The sequence below is a fragment of the Notothenia rossii genome (assembly GCF_949606895.1).
Source record: "Notothenia rossii genome assembly, chromosome: 4".
NCBI lineage: Eukaryota > Metazoa > Chordata > Actinopteri > Perciformes > Nototheniidae > Notothenia > Notothenia rossii.
Window position 1 is genome coordinate 73,143,920 of NC_136902.1, and position 24,215 is coordinate 73,168,134.

Consider the following 24,215-nt stretch of genomic DNA (forward strand, 5'->3'; position numbering starts at 1 on the left):
TACTAATATTATTATTATTATTATTATATATAAATAAACTATATTTAAAATGAGTTACCTTTTAGAGAAGTGATTATATTTGTATGCCAATATTTTCCTATGGTAAAGTTTTCGTTTTGCACTTTTATTTTGATTGTAATAAGATCGGGACTCTTATTTTGAAGGAACTTTTACCGGTTAAATCGGTTTACTGATAAAGATTTAGCCCCAGAAAGCACACGGCTACTTAGCATTCAAAATGACTCATTCTGCATGTTAAGTAGCCATGTGCTTGTGGCTGAATCTTTATTTAATGATTAGATCACGTTACTCTGATGATAGTGTTCAAGACAGCCTATATGTCTGAACTCGATCCTGAGAGTAATGTGTTACAGAGCCTTCTCTTTAATATTGTTTCCACATAACGAGTGGATAATTTTGCGCTGCTCTTTTCCAATGTGGAAGCAGAATGTGTGAAAGCATACAGAAGGATGCGGGGTGTGTCTCTAGACATCTTTAGACTGGAATAGCGGGGCCCAGTACGTGAACTCGCCTCGCAGGTGCACATGCCAGGATAGAGGACATCAGACTCCAGAGAAAATGTGCTCGAGTCCAAATCGGAGCGTCAATGTACAAGTCGAGTCCGAGTCATCGTGGGGGGGGAAATTCACGAGTCCAAGTCAGCGTATGCGATAATTCACGAGTCCGAGTCCAAGTCATCGTGCACGAGAATTCACGAGTCCAAGTCCGAGTCGCATCAATCAGTGCGCGAGTCCGAGTCGAGTCACGAGTCCCAAAAATCGGCACTCGAGTACTCCATCTCTGGTACACACTGAATGGTTGAGGGGGGCTTTTAGCCTTATTTGATATTCAGGGGGGAAGGGCATTTCCTCTATTACCTCATTCACAGCAACGGTGTTTCAAGCTCCGGGTTTTCCTGTTCACACCGCAGCGGAGCAGCCCCTTAGCTCCAGAATCCGGTTCGTTTCAAGCACCCAAAAATCCGGCTGGAGCAAAAGCACTGCATACGTCACGCTTACGTCAAGGCGGGGGCAGGTGCGGGATCAACTCCTGAACAACAACAAAAAGCCTGCGTTTTATCCAGTTTGTACACAACGATGGAGAAACTTAACAAGCAGCAGTGGTCCACTGAAGAGACCAGCTACCTATTGGGAATCTGGTCTTCCGAAGAGGTACAGAGGAAGCTGGAGCACAATCGGCCATTGTTGTTGTTGTCGGTGTGAGCTGTCAGGGGTTTCCGCGCGGTTTGACTTTATGAAGCAGGCACGCAAACGGTTACGTCATGACGCAAACGATGACGCAATGATGCAGCACCAGTCGGACTCTGGGCAGTGTGAAAAGAGCCGGAGCTAAACCGAAGAACCGGTTCTGAACCTGAAAAGCTCTAGCACGGAGCTTGAACCAGAGTTGCGTTGGTGTGAATGAGGTATACTGTAAGAGTTTTTCTAATGTGTAATTGACAGAGTTAGAAAGCTACACTCTACTCAGCTAATAGTGCTCAAACACAGATGTCTTCTCACCATCCGTTCAACCCGCATGTTTTTGTAAAGTGTAACTACAAACAAATAGAATACGTTGTATATATTTTTTTTACCCATTTTGCATTCTATTCATTCACTACAAAACTAGGCATCAGTGTCATTTACCTCTCTGTTCAGACATCATATCTTGTGTTGAGATGTATTGTGTTTTTTGGATTGAATTCAGGATGAGATATGGATATAAAGTGTATATAGTCAAAGGGAATAATTTGATCTTTGCAAAAATCTTAAAGAAATCTACAGCAACAAAAGGCCTTGAGTGGGAATGTAGCCTCCGGACTCACTGAGTGTGGGCACAGCGGGGGGCCCACTGACAAAACTGTTCTTTATTCTGTGGTCTATTGCAACAAGAAAAGCAATTTAGTTGCTCTAGAACTGCCTTCAGTAACCGTTGATGATAGTGTTACATTGTTTTATAGTCTTAACCAGTTCGATTAGCAAAGTTAACAACCTTCTTCCATTATTAGGTAATCATAAAACATGTCAATTCCTCCAGGAAGCTTTGAAGAGCTCAAGTCAGTCCCATAATAATTTAGCACTATCAATATAGAGCAGTCAAAATGACATAATCACAAAGCATACAAGGATCATGAAAAATAGGACTGTTGTGGAAGAAGCATACTTGACTTTGACTATCTATTTGCGGAAGTAGTGTACATTAGGTAACACAGGGTTACAATCTTGTATTTCTTCAAAATGAAAGAAATCTCTTCAAATTATCAGAGTTTCCGCAGATAGTTCCTTAACTGAAATCCTTAAAAGGCATTAATAGTCTGGCAGCCAAGGCCCTAACCTCGTTTTGGTTGTTAAAGTTTTTTTTATTGCTGATTATTAATCACTTATATGTATATAATGATACCCAATTGGGTGTGGAGTTCTCACCTTTGGGGAAATTGAGATAATTGAGAAAATCCAAGATGGCCGCCACCGAACGCTTAAAATCCAGATTTGTTAATATCTCCATGACTATAGAAGGGACAATAATGACCAATATGTCGTTTTATATGTTTTCAGATACAAGGAATCAGATGAAACCATCATTGTAATGATACAAACAACATAAAACTTGTTTTTTGCAATATGCGACAAAAATTGAATATAATATTTGATGTTCTGAATGGCATATAATTCGGCAAGTAGTCGACATGCATCTGGCACATATAATTCAAAATAGCAGTTTCTGTGATATACATCTATATATTTTGCAGTTCGTCTTCACATAAAAATGAGACACAAACGGTCCCATCCAATCATTAATACATGCATAGTTATGTAACCTTTATGTTTAACTGCTACAATATATTTCAAACATATACATTTATGCATGTAATACAAGTGCGGGTAGACATAGTAACATATATATATTATAGAACATATGATACAGACATAATAACAAGCTTAGTATGTTACGATTGTTGGGTTTCAGTCGTCTGCATCGTCCACAACATCTTGGTGATCATTCTGGCAAGTACCTCCACCCTGGCAAGAACAGAACTCAGTACACGCCATACTTGCTTTTTTGCAACTACACCGTTGTGTACTGCATGGATTTTGGCTGTGGCATGTGCACTTGATGAGAGATAGCAGCTCTGGTGGGACAAGCGGGGTGTTAACAGGCACCATAGTTGGTACAAGTGCTCCGGATGCGACGTCGCGTGACCATCCATGAGCAGTGGGGTCAATTGCTGCTGGGCAGGCTTCCAGAGAACGTCGCCAAACACCAACTTGAAGATGCGCTCTGGCTACATTTGCTTTAAATGCCTCGGCAGTCGGTGGAAGTGAGCAGAGTTTTGGAGCTGTGGCTTTGCTTCTACCAATCTTTGAGGACCATGCTTTTTGTCGTGCTTCTGTGAGAGACTTGCAATTGGGCTGACCGTAACATGCCAACATGAACTTTGTTGATTGGTCTATTACATCTGTAACCTCTGATTCCATGTTGCCCACCAAATCAAGTTTATATTTGCCGGTTCTTAGAGCCTTGAGTGCAACTGCCTTGCCGATACCGAAGTAAGACGCGACTGTGTCACAGCCTGTTAGACCGTGAGCAGCCAGTAAATCAGGGATGATGCTCTTGTGTTTTTCCACTGCGGCGTTGACATCCAAAACAGTTCGGCCATGGATTGGGGAAACCATCAGAACATGCGAGGTTATCTTGCCCAGGTGGCAGAAGTGCAACAAGAGAACAAAGATGTCTGTGTCATCTGCAACTACCAGGACAGTGCCAGTCTGCACACGTGATACCTGTTGTATGATCAGGGTATCACCCTCCTCCTGTGTAGTGGTCATGTCTGGCCGTTTGTTCATTTGTCCACCTTCGATCTCAAGTGGCACCGGATCACTGCCAGTGACAACCAGTTTATGAGTTTGGAAGTCTATTTTGTGCGATACTATGTCCTCGACAATCAGGTCAATTAATTGCGCTTTATTGGAAGTGACGGTGAGCACAACTTTTTGTGGTGGTAGTCGGGCTGTGCAACGCAGCGTGTAGGTTCTACTGGCTCCTTTGTCGCGTCCGCGGCGTGTCGACTCCTTCGTACTACCCTCAATGTATCTGAAATATCAATACAATCGAATCATTAACATCGGGTCAATGCGAATATTTCATAACTGCAAACATACATGTATGTGTACTGATGTTGTGAATTTTGATCAATATAGCTAGTGTTATGCTAGACTCTAAAGCAATATGTATTTAATACATTGCCTACCTGTCTAGATAGACATCACTGGTCGTCAAGTGTGTGCGCAGATACTTTCGGAACAGGTCGAGGTAGTCTTGTACAGTTCCAGATGTTGGCCATGGCACTACCCAAAGGATAGCACATCCATCGAGGAATGTTGTGTGCACATCCTGTTCTGCGAGCCTTCGTGATACGTCTACCTTTAGGGCGTTTTTAAGGTTTGATTTTGTTTTAGCATCTCTCATGTTTCCTTGCTGATCGAACATAGCTGTTGGAACAGGCGCCAGTTCATGACACATGAGTGTGTCTGTGTCTAGATCCCGTGAACTACGTTGCAAGCCCATGGCCCGTGCATATATGACCTCTGTGTCAAACACGTTCGTGTCTCCTACTTTAATGTGTTTACGAGACAATGACATGGTGGTAACTAGTTTGGGTATGGTGGCATGGAATCCTGCAGGCCAGCTCTCCTCAAACGACTGCATCTGGGTATGACCTATTGCTGCTGCAGTGTCCACATTGATTGATTGGTGGGTCAAAATTTGTCCGGTAACAATATTCAGTAAGCCTTTGGGATGCTTGGGATCGAGTGGATCTGTACATAGTTCAAGTTTGTCACGCAGAGCTTGTCTGTCTTTAAGATCACCCTTGATTCTTCCTGGTGTTTCTTCCTTATGCTGAGTTTGGCTCTGTGAGTGATCTCGTTCTCTCATTTCGCTCAAGTCACGAATCACACTGTGACATGTGTGCAAGCTATACGCCCATGTCTTGAGGGTCAAAGCTTTGTTGTTCTACTCTGAGAAGCGAGGTCGTCCAAGATGTCGGTAAGATCAGCCATGCATTCTAGTTGGTGATTGGTGAAGATGGACCGAAGTAGTTCCTCAACTAGCATTCTGAGAGCTCTAACATTTTGTGGGAATTTTTTGCCACTCAGCATCTTCAGAACGCCACCAAACACAGGGCTAAGTATTTCAACAATGCCTGTGTCAGCCATAAGGGTGCCAATGGAACCACAATAACTCATTAATAAGTGCATTCCACCAAGACGAAGGTGGATATTTCCAAGTTGAATCGGATTTTCCCATTGGACATGTAAAGCTATGCGATAGAGTTGCAAGTCGGCTGTGAACACCACATACTCTTGTCCGACTTTATGCGATAGTTGCTGTGCTTTCTTCATTGCTGCCATCATTGTTGACGGATATGCTGGCGGCATGTCTATCAGAGGTAGATATACAATGTTGGTTTTTGGCTTGAGGGTGTGACCTTGCTCTCGACACAACCGGGTGTTGTAACCATTGAACTCTGGGCAGCCTACCCGTGTAACGACATCATTGAAAAATGCAAAGTCATTCTCGGCTGCTCTTTTCCGTGATACATCCATCATCACTTGGAGTTCTGATGAAAGTGAAGCAGTAGGTATGCTGGGCATCTCTGGTTTCTTTTGCCCATAGTATACAACAAATGAGTCGTTGTCGTCTGGTATTGGTTGGCACACTTCTTCCTTTTTGATTCGCCTGATGGTGTCAGGTCCTTGTACGTCTTCATAATGTGTTGATGGTTGCATGATAATCATGGCTAGAGAATGTGTGGATGCCTTGCCATTGGGGGTCGAAATATCTGTGTCGAAATTATCGGACACCACCTGCACCAAGCCTTGCTGTGCATCAGATATTCCTTGCTCAGTGAGATCATGTGCTACCGCAAGTGCAGCGGACTTCTTGAAACGCTGGATTTCATCGTAGCTGCATGTAACACGATAGTCATACATATGAGTCAGTAATTCCTTGGAGTCGCGCATCAATATGCCCAGTGCTACTTGAAGATCTGTTGCTCGATTAGTTACAATGCTTGTAATGATGTTTCCAATCAGCAGAGCTGGCAATGATGTTTCCAATTTGGGAGAAATAGCTGTCAGCAGATCTTGCAAAGTGTCTGAAACCGACTGGCTGGCTATATGTTTATCAATGTGTTTGTTGTATGAAGACTTATCGTGCTCCACGGCCTTGCATTCTCGCACAACTTGTTTGCTGACTTTGGCAATACTTCGTGAGATGTCATCCTCTTCATCATCTTTCACTAGTTTGAGCGTTTTGGCAGTATTTTCTGTGAATGTGACTATGCTTGCAAAGCCTGGGGCGGATAGGACAAGAAGTTCACTGCCAAAATGCTGCCGCAGCTCTTCGAGAAGTCTTCGCCTACTAAGTGTCCTGCCAGAGTTGCTTGAGTATTCATGGAATAATTTGAGTGAGTTCCATATCCGATGTTTGTCAGCTTTCAGCTCCTTCAAAGTATGATCCAGGCCTATGTCAATGATCGCTCCAGTTGCTTGTTCAAGGTGATCATGTTGTGATAGATATTTGTTGGTGAAAAAGCGACTCATACAATCTCTGTGATAGCGTGCCTCCACTGCATGCAAGTCACTCAACGCACCTTGCACTCGATGCCTGACATCATTGGCCCAACTGTCTGCCCTGGAATCGCATTTCTCAAGTAAATACACCTTATATGGCTCTCCACTATGCTCCGAATGAGTAGAACGACAGAGGTACGCAGGTCGCCATCGTTCTGGATGTCGTTCATTCTTGTTTAGTTCACATAGCTGCCCGCAATACAGACAGTGGTGCATAAAGTCAAAGACGCTTGACGAACGGCGAAGGCGTTTTGTAGACGGTCCGGCTTCTTCATCAGTGTCAGCTTTCAAATATTTTGCCAAATTAGTTTTTGATGTGTACCGTGAAACACAATTTTTGTGATAGAACACACTCAGGTCTGGATCGGTGCTGAACTGAGTTTCCAGCTCAGTGAACAAACTGTCTTTGTACGTCTGGCTTGCTTGTATGATTGAGATTATCCGGGACGATCCGGCACTTTTAGAACATGGCTGCCTGTCATCACATTGGTCTCCGTATTTCGACTTGAATATGCACTGTTCATCCATCACTTCTGCAAAGAGACAAAGAACTATCATTACAATAATGGTTTCATCTGATTCCTTGTATCTGAAAACATATAAAACGACATATTGGTCATTATTGTCCCTTCTATAGTCATGGAGATATTAACACATCTGGATTTTAAGCGTTCGGTGGCGGCCATCTTGGATTTTCTCGATTTTCTCAATTTCCCCAAAGGTGAGAACTCCACACCCACCTGGATATCATTATATACATATAAATGATTAATAATCAGCAATAAAAAAAACTTTAACAGTCAAAACGAGGCTAGGCCAAATAATCCACTTTGGCTGCCGGACTATAAATAATGTTATCCAAAGATGCGCCCTTAACTGGCATATAAAATGATGTAAATCATCATCTTGGGAAGTTGGGTTTCAAGAATAGTTTTTTCTTATCTAAAATTATATTAATTAAAAATCTCAAAATCATTTGTGTCATTTTCATCATGCCACATAGTTCCTGTTATACATAATTTGCACGTTTTCATTAAAGGTAGGGTAGTTAATTCACTTCAGAAACACTTTTTGTTATATTCCATGGAATGCTCTTAACATACTGATAGCAATGAATACATTCAATTCTTTGACAATAAATACATACAAATATTTCTTCTGTGGAAGCCGTGGCGCTGTAAAAAGCAAGTCCAATGATCTGACTCGGCCCGCGGTAGATAATTGGATGGCCAACCTGCCTGTCAGCCTTCCATCTGTGCACAAACCTATCTCGCCTCATTGCTCATGTGCGCGTTCGTGTGTGTTGGAGGAGCGGCTCTGTAAGGAAGTCTGAAGGAAGGGGCAGTTTTTCTTCGGTTGTGTATTTTCAAATTCTAGCGCACTCGAGCGGGTTTCTCCATTCTTACCTACCCTACCTTTAATTGAGTTTTAGATTATAAAAACACAGGACTAATCAGGCAATGCGAATGTTTGCAATTCAGTATGTGTTATGAGCCTTATTAAGAAAAAAGTGTCTCTTTTTGAGGTGTTGATTGATCATTTTGAACCACACATCCAAGCATGGCTGCTTTTCATTTTTTTTTTTTTAAATGATACCCGTAGTGTAACCCATTGAAGAATATCTATAATAATGCCACCCATGTTAATACGATTTTTTCCCTTAATTTAAGCTTATTGCTAGTTTGGGATTTTTTGAGAAGTGTAATTGAAGTGCTTATACTTTTTTCACTGGGCTCAGATTTGATCCTACTAAAATTGTACTGACTAGCCCACATGTAGATGGCAAAGGTTGCTGAAGTTTTTCAGTTTTTTTAATATCCACAACATTAAAACACCACATAACAGAGATCTCTCAATTTTAGAACATGCAAAAACTGTTATACGTTTGAGAGATATTTGCTCTGTTTCATGTGATATTTTTTAATTTTATTTTGTGTTGTTTATTTTTTCTTGAGTTAGTTCAAAGATAATATTCCTGACTCTGCTGGACAATACGTTTATTGTATAAATCCTTCCTCCTGTCCAATAAGAGGCCAAATACCTCCCTAAGCAATATCAGTTTGACTGATTGCCAACTCAACCTTTTTTTAAATGGGCATGTGACTACTGGTTTAAAATGTGCCTTTGAAAATGTAAACATATCCTTTATTAGCATATGTACTTAAATTCCTGCCCTCCTGCTACAAAGTTACACTTGGTATATGTTGGTGTTTGCAATGAAACAGGGCACGGGGTAGTGTCACAAAAGTGGCCTACAGCCTAAGAAGAAAAAGTCCTTTATTAATGTAAATGTCAAAATGTTTAGTCCTTCAGTTGCTCCGGCCTTAGGTAGAAATATGCAAATTACATTAAGAGAAGATGACATCATTCTTTCGGTGTCCCTGAGGGGAACGTGTGGTGTAGCGCAGTTTGCTGGCTTTGCTTTTCTGTTGTGTGATGTTTTCTTTTCTTTTTTTTGTCAGAGCTCATCCTCCTCTCCCTCTCTCTTTGTGTAAACTCAGAGCGCATAACTCACCTCATCACCCCTGTCTCTCTCTGTTCCTCTGAGTGTCCATCTGCTTCTTTGTCAGCCTTGGAACTCCTTCAGGCTCCCACACTGTGATTTTGAAATAGAGGACTGAGGAAGTTGCTGTAGAAATGTATTTTAGCTGTCCAGCCTCTTCTCTTAGAGTTTAAAATAGTACAAATCTTTGTGTTGTGTTGCCTAATTGTTTCTAAAAGTTATGATTTAATCTGTTGCACATCTCAGCTCTTTACAAGAGCAGTTTAATTGTTTGTCCAACTCCTGTTGGCTCTCCGTTGTCTTTATTACCACCGCACATTCAGTAAATATAAGTAAAACAAAATTATAATTGAAAGGTGATGATAATTAGCTGACTTGAGTCTAGTGTTTTGTTTACGCAGAAGCAATTGTTTGAATGAAGCCTGGAATAGATCTATAGAAAACCAAACAAGCGGGATTGAGGCTATCTAAGCTTTAGCCATTCTCAGGAAATATGATATTTGTTTATTTTGGTGAAAATATAGCTGATGTTTAAAATGATCATGATTCTGAATGTTAGGATTCCCACTTTCCACCGCTGGTTTGTGTTTATTAAATTTAACCTAAATTTGTTTACAGTTAATTACATGAGACTCTTGGTGCTCAATTTAAAGTAACCTAAGACCTTACCCTTAATGTTTATAAATTACAGGCATGTTAATTTGTAAGCCTTAGTTATTATAACTTTTTCTAGACCAATTATGTATTTTAGTTAGGAAGATCGTGCTATTTGAAATTAAAACAAATGTCATTTTTAACATATTGAAAGTTTAATTTGACATGAAAATAAAGTTATATAGGTCATCGTCATATAGCCAAACATATGTACATAAATTCATTTGAATGATTTGAGATATTTTTCACGTTCATTCTTGCCATTTTAAAATGACCTTTGTCTTATAACACTTGTTCAGCCTTGCACACAACAACTAAATCTTATTTAGAAAAATAGAAGATTTAGACAAGACATGGAGATAAAGCAAAAAGCAGTACGGCCTTAAGCGTCTTGGGGGACCTTAAATTCATGAAAGAGTTCCCCGGCGGGGATTGTGAAATGCCCGGGGAGTTGTTCTGTTCTCTAAGTCTTCTCACAACTGAACTAAGGACATTTCAAAAGATGATCGCATTTGACAGCCTATCGTTATGTCTCCTTGAGCTTAAAGACAATAAGCAACAAGTGGAGCACTTATTTTCTGCTTTTAGTTTCTGCAGTTTATTCCCCATGTAACAGTTACTGTTGAGAATGCAGGTCGAAGGGAGATAAGAGAACAAATTGATAATGTTGTAATGATTGAATTGAGGATTGCAGGTGTTAAAGGTTCCATGTCATGCTTTTCCGGTTATTACCCGTCCCCTTGTGTGTTATGTAGCTTTTTTTGCATGTAAACGGTCTGCAGAGTCACACACCCTCAAAGTACACCCTGTAGCGAGTACAACTCTAACACAGGAAAGACCTGTCTATGCTGCCCCAGAACGCCTCGTTGGAGATTTCTCTTTTTCTTTCTGGTACTAAGTGACGTAACGACGACCCAAATGGACGACCCATTACGTCCGCGGAGCCGTCACGCAAAGGCCCAATCCGCGGACTTCCTCACACACACACACACTCAATCTTTTCTCAGCTGCAGCTCCGGGGATTTCTCAAGATGGCGGGACGCGGCAAGGCTGTGAGTGTGTGTGTGAGCACATACAGACTCACAGCCTCGCCGCGTCCCGCTAGGCTGCGGGTATGTGTGTGTGCTCGGGCTGGGTTTCGCTGTGTCTCGTTGTTTCGCAGACCCCACGCAGCAACCAGGAAACCACACCAGTTAGGCAGCTCACACTGTCCGCTCCTCGCAGCAGCGAGCCTCGCAACGTCCTGCCAACACAGCACCCAGACCCCACACAGCATTCTCATCTGTTTGTCAATACTGGTGTCATTTTCTGGTTGCTAACAAACGCCATTGTAACACATAATCACTGATGTTCCGCTGTAACGGTGGTGGACTCATCAGAACAGAGTGGGCGAGCTGACCAATCAGAGCACAGTGGGCTCACAGGGAGGGGAGGGGGGTGCAGGAGCTCCAACAAGCCGTTTAGGACAGAGTACAAATACAAATACTATACAGAGATGCTGTATGAGAAACTAATGTGAGTTGGGAAAATTGCACAATTTAAATCTATTCTAGTAGACCTCAACAATGGAATTATGATCAGTAGAAATGGCCATGTCATGGGACCTTTAACTACAATCCAGCGATGCATCCCTGGTAAACAGAACACAGGCAAACAAGTGGCTGGTGACTTGTTTTTCTTAATATGTAAATAATCTCTTTGTGCATCCCCTAATAAAGAAGCTCCAGTTTTCATTCATCTCCAAATAGATAACGACTTTCCAGTAGGCACTCCAAGTGGCCTTTTATCCTCTTGTCTGAACAGCGTGTTCCTTTATAGAAAACATGTCAGAGGACAGAGAGCTCGCTGCCAGTGGAAAGTTCAGGCAGAAATGAGTCAGAAGTATTTACAGACTGGACATGCACATGTGGATGAATGTGTTTGCTGAATTTAGCCTTATTAATGGAAAATACACATTGTTACGAAATGCTTGTGTGACTTGCATTAACTTTTAGTTCAAATGTAAATTCATGTTTATTTATGTAAATACATGCTTTAAAGATTACAACATTTGAATTCATAATATTAAGTCTCAATGTGTGTGGGGCAATTTGAAAGGTTGGTTAGTCATTTTGGATTGGTCATTCTTGATATATTATATATATAAAGGTTCATGTAATACTGCAGTCTGTGGCCTCCAATATGACAAAGTTAGAGCTCTTTTGAAATAGTTACAACTAAAAATGAACATTACAAGCCTAATATTGCTAAGATGAGTTATTTTAGCTAGGTGTACTAAAAAACTGGCATCTGACTTACTTGGATGTGTTACTGATTATTATTTTGTCCATTTTTTATATCTTGATTGTAGGCGTACAGTATGTGAACACAGAAAAGAGAAATACATTACCATGTGCATAAAAAAAAACCAAATGTTATTTACTACAGGATAAACCCTGCATATAGCCCTATTCTAATCTTCCTAGCCATAACCCCCTTTAAAAAAATTCAGAGTAATCCGTTAGCTTTGTACGTTCAGTCTACTGTTCAAATTGATCTTACTTTCTGTCTTTGATTGTTAAAATCATCCCACATGTAGCTTTCTTTCTACCTCCCGGAGTGTTACAACTGTGCTGTAGGTATTTTATAAAACAATATCATTAGATAATTGACAGTTCATGTAAACAAGACGTTTTTGTCACTGCACATTCAGAAATCTACATTTATGTAACAGTGGTTGATAAGTGTCATGTTTCTAAGAATAAGAAAACTCCCATTTTGTTTATTTGAGTTGTTAGCGGTATGAACATGTGAAGCAGTTAGATGAACTCTTCTTGTCAAATTGTATTTATGCGTGGTTTAGGTTCTCCATTTAGTGGGGGCAGGAGTGCTCTTCCAAAGGTAGAAGCAGCTCATCATTCTTGCGTGAAAACTCAAACATGCATTAAAACAGCCAGCCCAACCTCCAGCCTATAACTCACATTTAGCCAGGGGCAACAGATGGAGAGAGCTCTTTGCTTCTGTCAGCTCTGGCAGAGGTGTGCTCTGAAACCTTTCTGTGTTAATAAACTCGCCCTTTTCTAGATAATGACCTGTCTTTCTCTGTCTGCATGAGCGCTTGGTGATCCCTTAACCTTTCATCAGTAAAAAGTTCTCTCGCTCCTCCTCTTCCCACCACCCCATCTATCACTCCATCTCATGGCCATCCACCCTCAACCTTTTGTCTGTCCCAGCTTTTAATGTTTAATGCTGTCTGGCCCTGAAGTCTTACATTTGTTTCAGGCCTAGTCATGTGAAAACACTGCGCTGAATTCAGTGTCTGTCGTATTTGTAAGTGTCTACTGAGACATTGATGGATTCATTGAAGTAAGGTGCAGCAGAATTGGACCGGGAGAAAATGTGATGGATGATTGAAACAAAGCCGGTAGCTCGCTCCATGTGTCTGACACGGTGGCTGGGACTTCACACTGAACTGGGGGACAACTTGTGAATGCATGTTTGTAAAATCTCATAACTTCATGAAACCTCATATTACAAAACTGAATTTCTATGTTTCAAAAGCCACATTTTTTATATTAGAAAGCAGTTTTATTTTAATTATTTGAATGGCTGACAGATATTGAGAGATGGACAGGGAAAGAGGTGATGGAGTGCATGAGACTGGCGGAACATCAGGGGGTGTGGAGACGTTCGGTGATGTCATCAAAGTGCCCCAACGTCCCTCGGGCTACGGGAGTGAACTGACCTGACAATTTTTATTGAAACTGTCAATGAATGAATCAATTAATTAACGGAAATAAATTTCGACGTATTTTTATAATTTATTAAAGTTGACCAAATAATATTAACAAACATTACAGTTCTAGATCATGGATGTCCAAACTGCGGCCCGCGGGCCATTTTGAATCGGCCCTGAGCAAATTCAAAAAGTATAATGTGGCCAACACATGAAACGTGTGCTTTTCTTATATTGTACTTCTTAAATATATATGTAAAAAATATATAACACAGTAGTGTTCATGTGTTAATAAGCCAATAAATTCAGTCAATTAAAGTTGAAAACATGTTCTAACAAATCTTAGTTGATAAAAAAAAAGCCAAATAACTTTTTACATAACAAGCTTGAAATAGACCCTTCATATTTCATCCTATTATAATCACTCTGAGGCTTTTGTTTTAAGGGGTGAGCTGCCAACAAGATAAATGAAACCCTATAGAAAACTGTGATGAAGGCTGTTTTTTTCTTAAAGCTTATTCATGTATCAGGCCTAATTTACCTACATTTAGCTAACTTATAACTTAACTTACGAGGCAATATACCTCACCTCTAGTGAGTGGCCCAGTCCTTCATATATTTTTCTGTATGTGGCCCTCAGTGAAAAAAGTTTGGACACCCCTGTTCTTGATTCTCCAGTGTGAGAATTATTTTTCTCTTCAACTTCCCTTGAAATTGAGTCTCTGAGTTTACATGGTTGGCCATTGGTTACATCGGCCTCTGGGAAATATGTATGTCTATTTTCTGATAATCCATAGATCATGTGAATAATCAATTAATTGAGATGCAACTCTGAACAGATTAATGGACAATGAGATACAAATGATTTACAGTAAGAATCGTATACAAAACGTCACTCTGCATTTTCATTATAGTATTTGCTTTCCTTATTAATCTCCACTCTGTCACCCGTCTTTTCCATCGTTTATTTGATGATCAGATGACAGGACTAATGTATGCTAAATCATGGATTCTTGATCTACCAAATTATATAGGATCTTTACTGCAAAACCACAAGAGATACTATATCTCTTAAGTAATTCCCAATGGGCATTACGATTTCCATCCATATTGAATTCCAATAAAAAGAAAACATAATATTATGCTGACAGGAACGCTTAAAAGGTGCAGTTCAGTTGGTCTGAGATGAGGATGCTGAAACCTTTTCGATTGGTTTTGAGGTCTTTATTTGGCCATGTCAAACTGAAACAATTTTCAATATTTATAGACATGTTAAATGAAAGCCTTTCTCAAAGCACTGTACTTTTTACTACGAATGATATAGGAAGCAAGGCTGCGAGAGAGACTTGCGAATCACTATTGATGACCTACGAGCAGAAACTGTGGATCCATGCTTGAGAGATATGTATCTGTAATCAGATCTCATTTACTTAATTAGGAATTATAGATTGTTTACATTTAACGCCGCCTCTGAGACCGAGAGCCCGGTTAATGTTCTGATTGTGTTTGAAGCTCCAAAAGCTGCTGATCTTTGTGGATGAACTCTGTGCTACTGTATATCTGATCTTTTCAATAAAGTTGGATATTATGTTCTGTTGCTTGGTCTTCTAGACACTTATTTCGTGTTACATATCTTTGGTGTTGTGGTTAGTAATGGTTGGGGATGGATATGCTGCCCACCATGTTTATCTATATATTTTGTTAACTTAATTTTTATTTGTTGTTATTTCTAAAAATATAATAGGTATATTTTTTTTAATAAAAATACAAAAGTTCCCAAGAAAACATGTTAGATACATTTTCTTTGTCTGAAACAACATTTCTGCAACTGCTTTTGAAGTTGGAAAGTATTGCATGCAATACCGATCACTGTATTAACATTAGCATTAAATCCAACAATCTCACATGACATCTCCAGACATCAAGCTGTTAAAAAGCTTCTGGGCCTTTCTGCCTTTTTAATTAAAAAACATGGCAGTCTCTTGGTGCAGAGTGAGTCTGAAACTAAGCAAAAGTAACCAAGTGAATCCCTACCTAGGAGTTGTTTCCACTGGTTAATTTCAATTGGTGGCACACATCAGTAGATTAGTAATTCTCCTGTTGACAGCGCACAGCACCATCAGCAAGAGTCAGACCAATGGTTGTTAATTAATTTAGCTTATAGCAGAAGTTTTTCCATATACATTCTAGCTTTGACTTTGTATAGCTGGTGATGGGATGAGGTTTATTTGATTCACTAGCGTGAGTCAAAGTGAAAGAGACGGGCATCAGAGAGAGTTTATTGGCTCTGTATAAGTCTTGGGGTGGACAGATAGACCTGTGCGGATTGGTTTCGACTTTATTTCAAACATACCATCACTTGTTGAGCTAAACCAACAGTACTTCTGACAGAGACTGGAAATGAACCTGAATTGACTATATACTGTCAGTGGATAACTTCCAAGCTGTAGCACAGACTATCTATACGCTTTCCAGGAAGTAAGTTCATACTTTTTTTTTTGCCTTCTTCTCTCCAGTTGCTCTGCAGCTTCCAGAGGGCCTGCAGATGTTTGCGTGTGTCATCGCTGACATCATCGAGAGGTAAGATGGCAATTTGATTGCTTAAGATATTTGAGAGTCAATAGAGGTTTCTCAATTCTTAAATGTCCCCTCCTCGACTCCTATGCTCAAGACTTAGTCCCGCCCACAGGAGATGCGAGCAGAGGACTGAGGAGGGGGAAACGAGGAGAGAGGCAGGGAAGCAGCAGGCGGTTAGAGAAATGAGAACTCCCCCCTCTGAGCGGTCATTTTAAAGAGACGTCCATTAATGATGACACGAGGCACAGCAGCCCTCTTTCTGATGGACAGATGTGTTCATGATGACTTATATATTTACTTTGATTCATTGACAGTGTGGTATAATGAGACAATAACAGGCTACAGATGCGGACACACACACACACATATATTTATATGAATATATACAATTTCAGAATCAAACAAGTATGAGAGCACTCTCATAATAACGTAATACAATCAGAGACTGGATATACCTTCCCCCCCCCCCCCCCCCCCCTCTCTGGTCGCTGAAATGGAGAATTGAAATTACGGGCCAAAAGTTGTATTTACAAGTTTTAGAAGTAAGCAGAGGACACCAAACCAACTGAGACCCGTCTGTCTGCCGCATCTACGCATTGTACAACACACACATCTACACACTGTCCCACGCACACACCTACACACTGTACCACACACACACCTACACACTGTACCACACACACCTACAGCTCCTAAAGCATAATCAGGCTACAGCCGTTGTGTGTTTTATTATGTGAAGCACTAAATGGTCTTAGAAAAATATTGACTCTTTGTTTGTAGTTAACTAAAGCAAATAAAGAGAGTAGGCCTGTTATACTGAGTGATATATATTATACACACTGCTCTGCTTTCTGCGCGGACCTCACAGCTGTTCTCTCTGGAAAGATTGCAACGCAATGAAAGCAGTTTCTAAAATAATATCCAGGGGATGCATGCAGAGCTGTCATTGGCTGAGATAAGTCCGGCCGTGTGTCAGGCCTCCACCGTTCCCGGAAATGCATCCGCGGTGGAGCCGTGGAGGAACCATCAGTGTATCCCCGGTTAGAGCTCCTCCAGACATCCTCCTCGACGCTCGACCCTCGGTCCTCGAAGTGCATTTAGAGAAATTAGATGTCCTTCAAAATGGTGCGCTGAAATTCATTTCCGGGTCACTACCAGAGGACCGAGGAGTCGAGGAGGGGAAATTGGAGTATTGAGAAACCTCTAATGAGTGAAAAGCAGGTGTACAAGTATAGCCAGCAGAGTCCAATCTTTAACTACCATTTATACTTGGTACTCATTTGGAGAGTGAGAGCTTTATTGTCATTCCACTTCTTGGACTCAATCAGGGATTCAGCTGAAAATGATACACGATTACACTGTTTTAAGATAGAGCTGATATCACTTGCTCACAGTTGGAGGAGGAAAGAGATATTTCTTGTGAATTGCATTTCATTTCATTTTGCATATGCCCTATTGCACACCATCCCCCTGACACACATCACAAGTTGTTTTTCATCCTTTTGTGAGAAGTCCTTTAACATCAATGTGCTCTTGTATACTTTGGTGTGGCATACCTTGTGAACATGGTTACACAGAACCTCACACTCTAATAACCTTTTATGCTTAAGGTGCTGTGAAGCACAAGAAAAAGTCTTATTTTGTGTGTTTTGCACCTTCAGTTGGCCTCTGTTTCTCAGGAGCACTGCCCACTAGGTGTGTTCTAAAAGAAAATGGCTGCTGTCATTGAACACCCAGAGTGGATTATTTTCATAGGTGTTTAGTCGATATTTACTAGATTACGAGATGGAGAAGATGAAGAACGGGTGGCTGAGGTGCCATAAACTCATCAGGGTGGGGGGATATATGATTTCAAAAAGGAAACCTGGATCATTGCATTACATGTTACTTGTTAGACGCTTTTATCCAAAGCGACGTACATACTCATTACTGTGGGCAATCCCCACAGGAGCAATTTGGGGTGAAGTATCTTGCCCAGGGACACAACGACATGCTGACTGCACAGTGTTTGAACCTGTGACCCCCTGATCCCAACACCAAGGCTCTATCCACTGCGCCAGGGCTGGGGAACAATAGTCTTGCAAGGGGGGGGAAGAAAGGAGAGAAAAAGATGAGAAAAAACGATTCTCTTGCTCCCTGTTCCCCTTCTGTAGCATGTAAAAGTCTTTATATACAGAAGTACTTTAATAAAGACCAACAACGTATGCGTTTGTTGACTAATAACACTTGTGTTATGCAGTTAACTATTAACACATTTCTATTAAATGTTATATATTTCCAATAAATATTAAGTAAGATGTATCTACTTCTTTCAAGTTTATTACATACAATTATTATTAGTTTCTTTATCAGGGATAGTTTTGAAGTACCCAATATGGACCTGCTCATGGTTTGTGTGCTGTGGATAAATAATTAAATGTAACCATTACATTTAATATGAACTAGGAAGGTATTGGCGTTATAATGTATTTCTTTTAACAAACAAAGAGAAAACCTATAGAAATTCTAAACATAGCACTCCACTCAATTATTGGACAGTCGCTTACTTGATAGAACCAAACCTGTATTTTAAAGTAGTTCAACTTAATAAAATGTAAAACAACCCATAAAAGTAACAAAGGTGCAGTATAACAAAATAACTCTCTAAATTAGTTTTAACATAAAATAAACATTATCATAAACTTAATAAAATATATACATATCATATATATATAAATAAATATCAAACTATACACCAAACTTTATACATAAATAAGTGTCCAGTGTCCATGCCTCTGGTAGGGGGGATATACATTTTGTTATGTCCTCCAACCATTGCTCCTTTGGCACAATGTAGTTCACTACTCCCTGTACTGGCAGTGTCCAGTGTCCGCTGTCCCAAACCTCCCACACCTTCACACGTGTTGGGCAGTACTTTGCGGCTCAGTGTTTGGCTGTATGGAGCAGGACTAGGAGCAGGAAAAGCAGAGAGAGGCTGGCATTCAGAGCCTGTGGAGCAGCGACCAGGACAGGAAACTGTGAGCTCACTGGTGTATATATCATGGAGCCCAAAGGTGGAGCACGGAAGAGCTGCAACACCACATGAGGACCTGAGAGTGGATCAGGAAAAAGCTGCAACACCACCTGAGGAGCTGAGGGTGGATCAGGAAAGAGCTGCAACACCACCTGAGGAGCTGAGGGTGGATCAGGAAAGAGCTGCAACACCACCTGAGGAGCTGAGGGTGGAGCAGGGAAGAGCTGCATCTCCACCTTGCTTTGATGCTTTGTGATCTGGAATGTGACAACAGCGAAGTTGAGGCATTTATTAGAAATGATCTATAGCAGTTCATGTTTCCAGATTTATAACCGAGGCTGGGCTCTGGGGGCTCCTGGCAGACCACAGGGAGGAGGCTGGGCTCTGGGGGTAACTACTGGGGGTGTGATATATGCATGAGGCATTTCTTAATCTGAAACTATCATCATTATGTTTTAGTCTGGAGTGAGTCACTCAGTGTAAATCATTTGATTGATAATATTTGCACCAGTAAATTGTAAATGTTCAGTAATATACTTATCAAATGTGAATAATAAGTAATAGCTACATATGTTTCTATACTTTACCTTCTGACAGAGGTCACGTCACTTCCGTTTCCTTGGAGCGGGTTTATCCCTCCTGAAGGCCAAAGCCCGTCCATTCCGCATCTCCCATTTCTTTATGGCTTATAGGTTTAGTGATCATCTAAACTTGAAGTAAAATAACAATGCAAGTGTTAGAGAGAACTACACTGCAAAGCGAACAACACTGACACCATGTTAACCATTATTTATACAGGTTATCTACACATTCATGTATAAACACACATCATGTTCATAAACGGTGAAGTTATCCTTTTAGCCATAAATGATTGATGTATGTAATGTATATTGAATTACAATTGATGTAATGTTATATACAGTATATAGCTATCTTGAATATATATTCAACAATATACTGTATCCTTCCTGGAGCATATAACACACTTTATCATATCATAGTGAGCAACGATCCCTTATCTCACATAAAGATATTTATATCATATAATATATGATATACTTTAGGTGTCTATATGAACAAATAAACTGATAAATATAAACTCATGAAACGCCACCGGTAACCAATAGGCATCTTAACCAAATATGTAAAGTAACTAAGGGTAAGCTATTAAACACATGTAGTGGAGTAAAAGTGCACCATTTACCTCTGAATTGTAGTGGAGTAGAAGTACAGAGTAGAAAAATATGGAAACACTCAAGTGAAGTACAAGTATCTCAAAATTCTACTAAGTACAGTACTTGAGTAAATGTTCTTAGTTACTTCCCACCTCTGTGTATATAGTATATATGCTGTATGACTTCTGTACCACTGCTCACAGAAGTGTAGTTACTAATTACAACATGCCCATTCATACAAGAGTCGTTTAACAACGTATTTAAATTACTGTTGTCAATCGGATGTATAACACATGGCTGTTGACATTGATTAATATAATAACGTGTATTTAACCTAGACAAGATAGCATTAGCAATGCTGGCTTGCTAACTTTATGCAGACTGAAGTTGCAGACTGTATACAGTAATGTAAAAGTTGACGCCAAAACGACGGTTGTAAAAATAGGTTTTATGACTGTAAACGGGAAAATAAAAACATGTAGTGTTGTTACTTACTCTGAATACCACTGATACGCCTCGCCACTGTCAACCAAAGCGTGAGGGGGGCGGGTTCGGGGAGAAGCCGTGCAATGAGTGGCTCTTTCCATTGTGATGCCGTGACGTGATTGGCTCCGTCCATTGTGAACTCGCGTCGTGATTGGTTTAGGTCCAATCTCACAATGGACAGCGAGTATCATGATTGGGTGATAGATTGGATTTTTAACAGACGGTCCTGCGCCATCTAGCGCCACACGCCTCCCTTGAGGATCACATGAGTTGTCTATATTATTGTGCTATTCATACTACCATAAGACTTATATGACTGTGCCAAGACACATTTATTTGCCATATTAATGATAAAACCTCTTGCCCAATGAAATGTTGAGGCAAGGGAGATAGACAATTCCCTTGCCTCAACTATTTATCGATCTATCTCTATTATCTATCTTTCACTTTTTACTCCATCATTCTGTTCAGTTTCCTCCAGCTGTTTATCATTTTATCTTAAAAAGTCATTTCTACCTTATATCTATCGCAAAGATGATAGAGAGAGTTGTATTGAAGATAAAGTCTGGTCTTATCAGCCCTGCTGCTATCATACAGAGCTACCAGCTGCATGGCTTTTAAACTGCACAGACATGCAGCCCATATTTATATATTTGAATAGTCAATGTCCATCATGGAGTCCGGTATCAGCCCCATCTCTTCTAATGAGAGCAATTAGCAACACTAATTGCTTTTCTCACTGTCTTCATACCCCATCCTATATCGCTCGGGGTGCTGTATTTTTCCCCATCCAATCAATTTCCCCGCTAGACTGCAACTAGGAGATGGTTCTCACACTTTCTCTTTATTAGCTCCTGCTATAAAGTTTCCCCCAAGCTATTTTGCTTCTGTGTGTGCTGTCTTACTAAGAAATGTCTTTGCCATTTTAGTCTTTCCAGATTTAACAGATGGGTTCTTTGAATCCTGGATAAACATCAGAGCCTCAGTGAAGTACTAAGTTTCTTCCATCTTATACAAAGACAGGTTGTGTTGTATAATATGAATGACGTTGGCTGAGTTTGGCTCATCTTATAAAACAAAAGTCTAGACAAACTCAACGATGGACCAACATGTTGGTCACCTAGGAACCAGCAAACACAGTTTCCTCCTAACCGGACATTTCAATTTGAGTACAACCTTTGAAATATCTTTGAAGCTTTGGCCCTTCTTATTGGTTATGATGACATTTAACTGATCAAAGTCAGTGAAAAGAGTCGCCTGGCAATCAGACTGATTGAAAACAAGACGTTGGGCAGATTATCTAATTCACTTTATTCTGAGAGTAAACGGTGAGTGATATCTCATGAAAAGTTCCTTGATTCAAAGGAAAATGATCTGTGCTCACATCTACGGCTGTAGATCTTTTGTACTGTGTTGATCAAGTGTAGGTCAAAGCTGATCAACAAAGTCGGTATGTTAAATCTGGAATGTTTACAGTCAGTTTGGGTAACAGCTATAGATGTCTCAATGTAAGTATTTTTGCACAATTATCCGAGTTCTTTTAATATTGGGTAAATCAGATACAGACTTAATACTTACCCTAATGTTGATTCAATGTGTGTCTGACAAATTGATATGAATGTGTAGCCTTCTTAATTTATTACACCTTTTTTCACAAACTACATAATGCAACACTGAAAAAATATTAAATGTATAAGCTTTAATTATTAATGAATGATATATACACTGAAGAATGTTATGCCTAATGTCACATTATCAGTTAGAGAGAAAATGTATCCCTCTGATAATGTATTTTTTCTTTAAGATCTGTTAATCTCTGCCACTGGTAGGAATTATGGCCCAAACTATAAAAAAATAAGACCTACATTTAAATAAACAACAATGAAGCCTTAACTTCATTTTGGTTTTATCTCTCACTTGACCAGCAATTGTGGATTAGAGCAGGTTAGCATTAATATGTGTACATACAGTACCTCTGAAAACACAGCACATAGTCTTGTTAAAGTCTACCCGCATAGGACTGGAAGTTGCAGCCTATGGTGAAGCCCATAAGATTGTATTTAATGGCACCACAAAATCCAGTAGTTTTGGACTGAATACAATTTACCAAAAATCTTCTTCATGCTCTGCTTATGTGACCGCCACAAGAATGGCAGTTTTAACTTGACAGACTTGTCTTTGGGTTTGTCATGAACATTTGAGAATAACACAATCTGGTGGATTGTCACTGTATTATCTTTGATCCTGTTGTGGTGGTGAAATTGCAACATTTGTAAGGAGGAACTATGTGATAGGGTTCTATTTGTCCGTTCGAAACATAGACTTAGTCGGTTGTTTTAAGCTCCAAAACTTTATTTTTAACAGCAACAAAAAAAAATATATACTGTTTGACAAAAAGGGAACAGTAGAACTTAAATAAACAAAATAAAAGTCACCAAAACAGGCCGTCCATCACTCATGGAGAGTAAACATGCTCTGGCTGTTGCCTTCACTGCAACAATCTCCCGAACACGTCCCAGCTGTTGCCTTCACTGCAATATTCTCCCGAGTTCCTCCTCCAGGGCCAACACCGTCCCTTTTTAACTCATAGCCCCTCCCCCCAGGCTTACCGTCAACAGGTTACACAAATGACATCCTATTTAAATCACGGAAGTGATGCGCCTCCGTCTTTTCGACATTCCCTTTGCTGGGGAGACGGCGGCTGCACGACGAACGGAAGAAATCGGTGTGTATCGGCGTCGGCTGTCAGTGGCGGAGTCAGTCACTCTGTGATCCGCTCCGTCACAAACTAAATCAACTAAAGGTATTAGTTCAAGCCTGTTTATATTTCATACGGTTAATGGATAGTGCCCTGTAAGTCAGAGTTTTCTTAATAAAGAGAGCTCAGAATTTGGCTGATCCCTAGTTGAAGGCTGTGTGTTTCTGGTTGTTTTATTGAACTACTGAGAAGCCTGTCAACTGCTCTGTTTACCAAAAAAATAAATAACTCCCTGCATAGGTAACGGAAAAGAGAGTGAAAAAATATTAAAAGACACTTTGCAGTGGCCACCATTTCATAGCACTTTATATCCGGTAACAACCAAGCACACCATTGCGTTGATCTGAAAGTAGCAAATGGGCATTCCAATCCTAATGTGGATATAGCATAGGGTTGGAGGGTGGTATTTGGAGAGAGTGAGTGGCAGTAACCTTTGTTGGCGCAGCAGGCAGCTGACCTTATGTCGCTCAGCTTATGTTGAGGGTAACCAAAGGTCCCTGGAGTTGGGCGGCTCTGCCATCACCATCACAGCCCTGGTACTCGCGAGACAGGGCTGAGGTCCATATCAAAATGGGGATAAAAGGGCTAAGCTGCCCTCAGAGTAAGGCGCTTCGGTGGGAGGGACCGCTAAGTCTTAATGAGGACAAGCTGCTCTGAATTATGGCTATGCGGCAGTTTGCACTTAGCCAAAACACACAT

The 24,215-nt window shown here is 40.4% G+C and overlaps 1 protein-coding gene and 1 long non-coding RNA gene across 4 annotated transcripts in view; one reads left to right on the forward strand and one right to left on the reverse strand.

The window, feature by feature from the left end:
* The window catches only part of dph1 (diphthamide biosynthesis 1), a 66,363-nt gene that overhangs the window by 6,158 nt on the left and 35,990 nt on the right, over positions 1-24,215 (forward strand). For both annotated transcript variants that reach the window (XM_079674675.1, XM_079674676.1), the window contains exon 3: positions 16,024-16,087. In XM_079674675.1, coding sequence (XP_079530801.1) covers positions 16,024-16,087 — 64 coding nt within the window. The remainder of the gene's footprint in view (positions 1-16,023; positions 16,088-24,215) is intronic.
* On the reverse strand, positions 19,302-21,006 carry LOC307035410. 2 transcript variants are annotated; one of them, XR_013807103.1, is made up of 3 exons: positions 20,768-21,006; positions 19,685-19,807; positions 19,302-19,354 (listed from the first exon to the last, which is right to left on the reverse strand). It is a non-coding gene; the product is annotated as an uncharacterized lncRNA (long non-coding RNA). The 2 variants fall into 2 exon arrangements; XR_013807104.1 differs by lacking the exon at positions 19,302-19,354 and adding an exon at positions 19,433-19,494.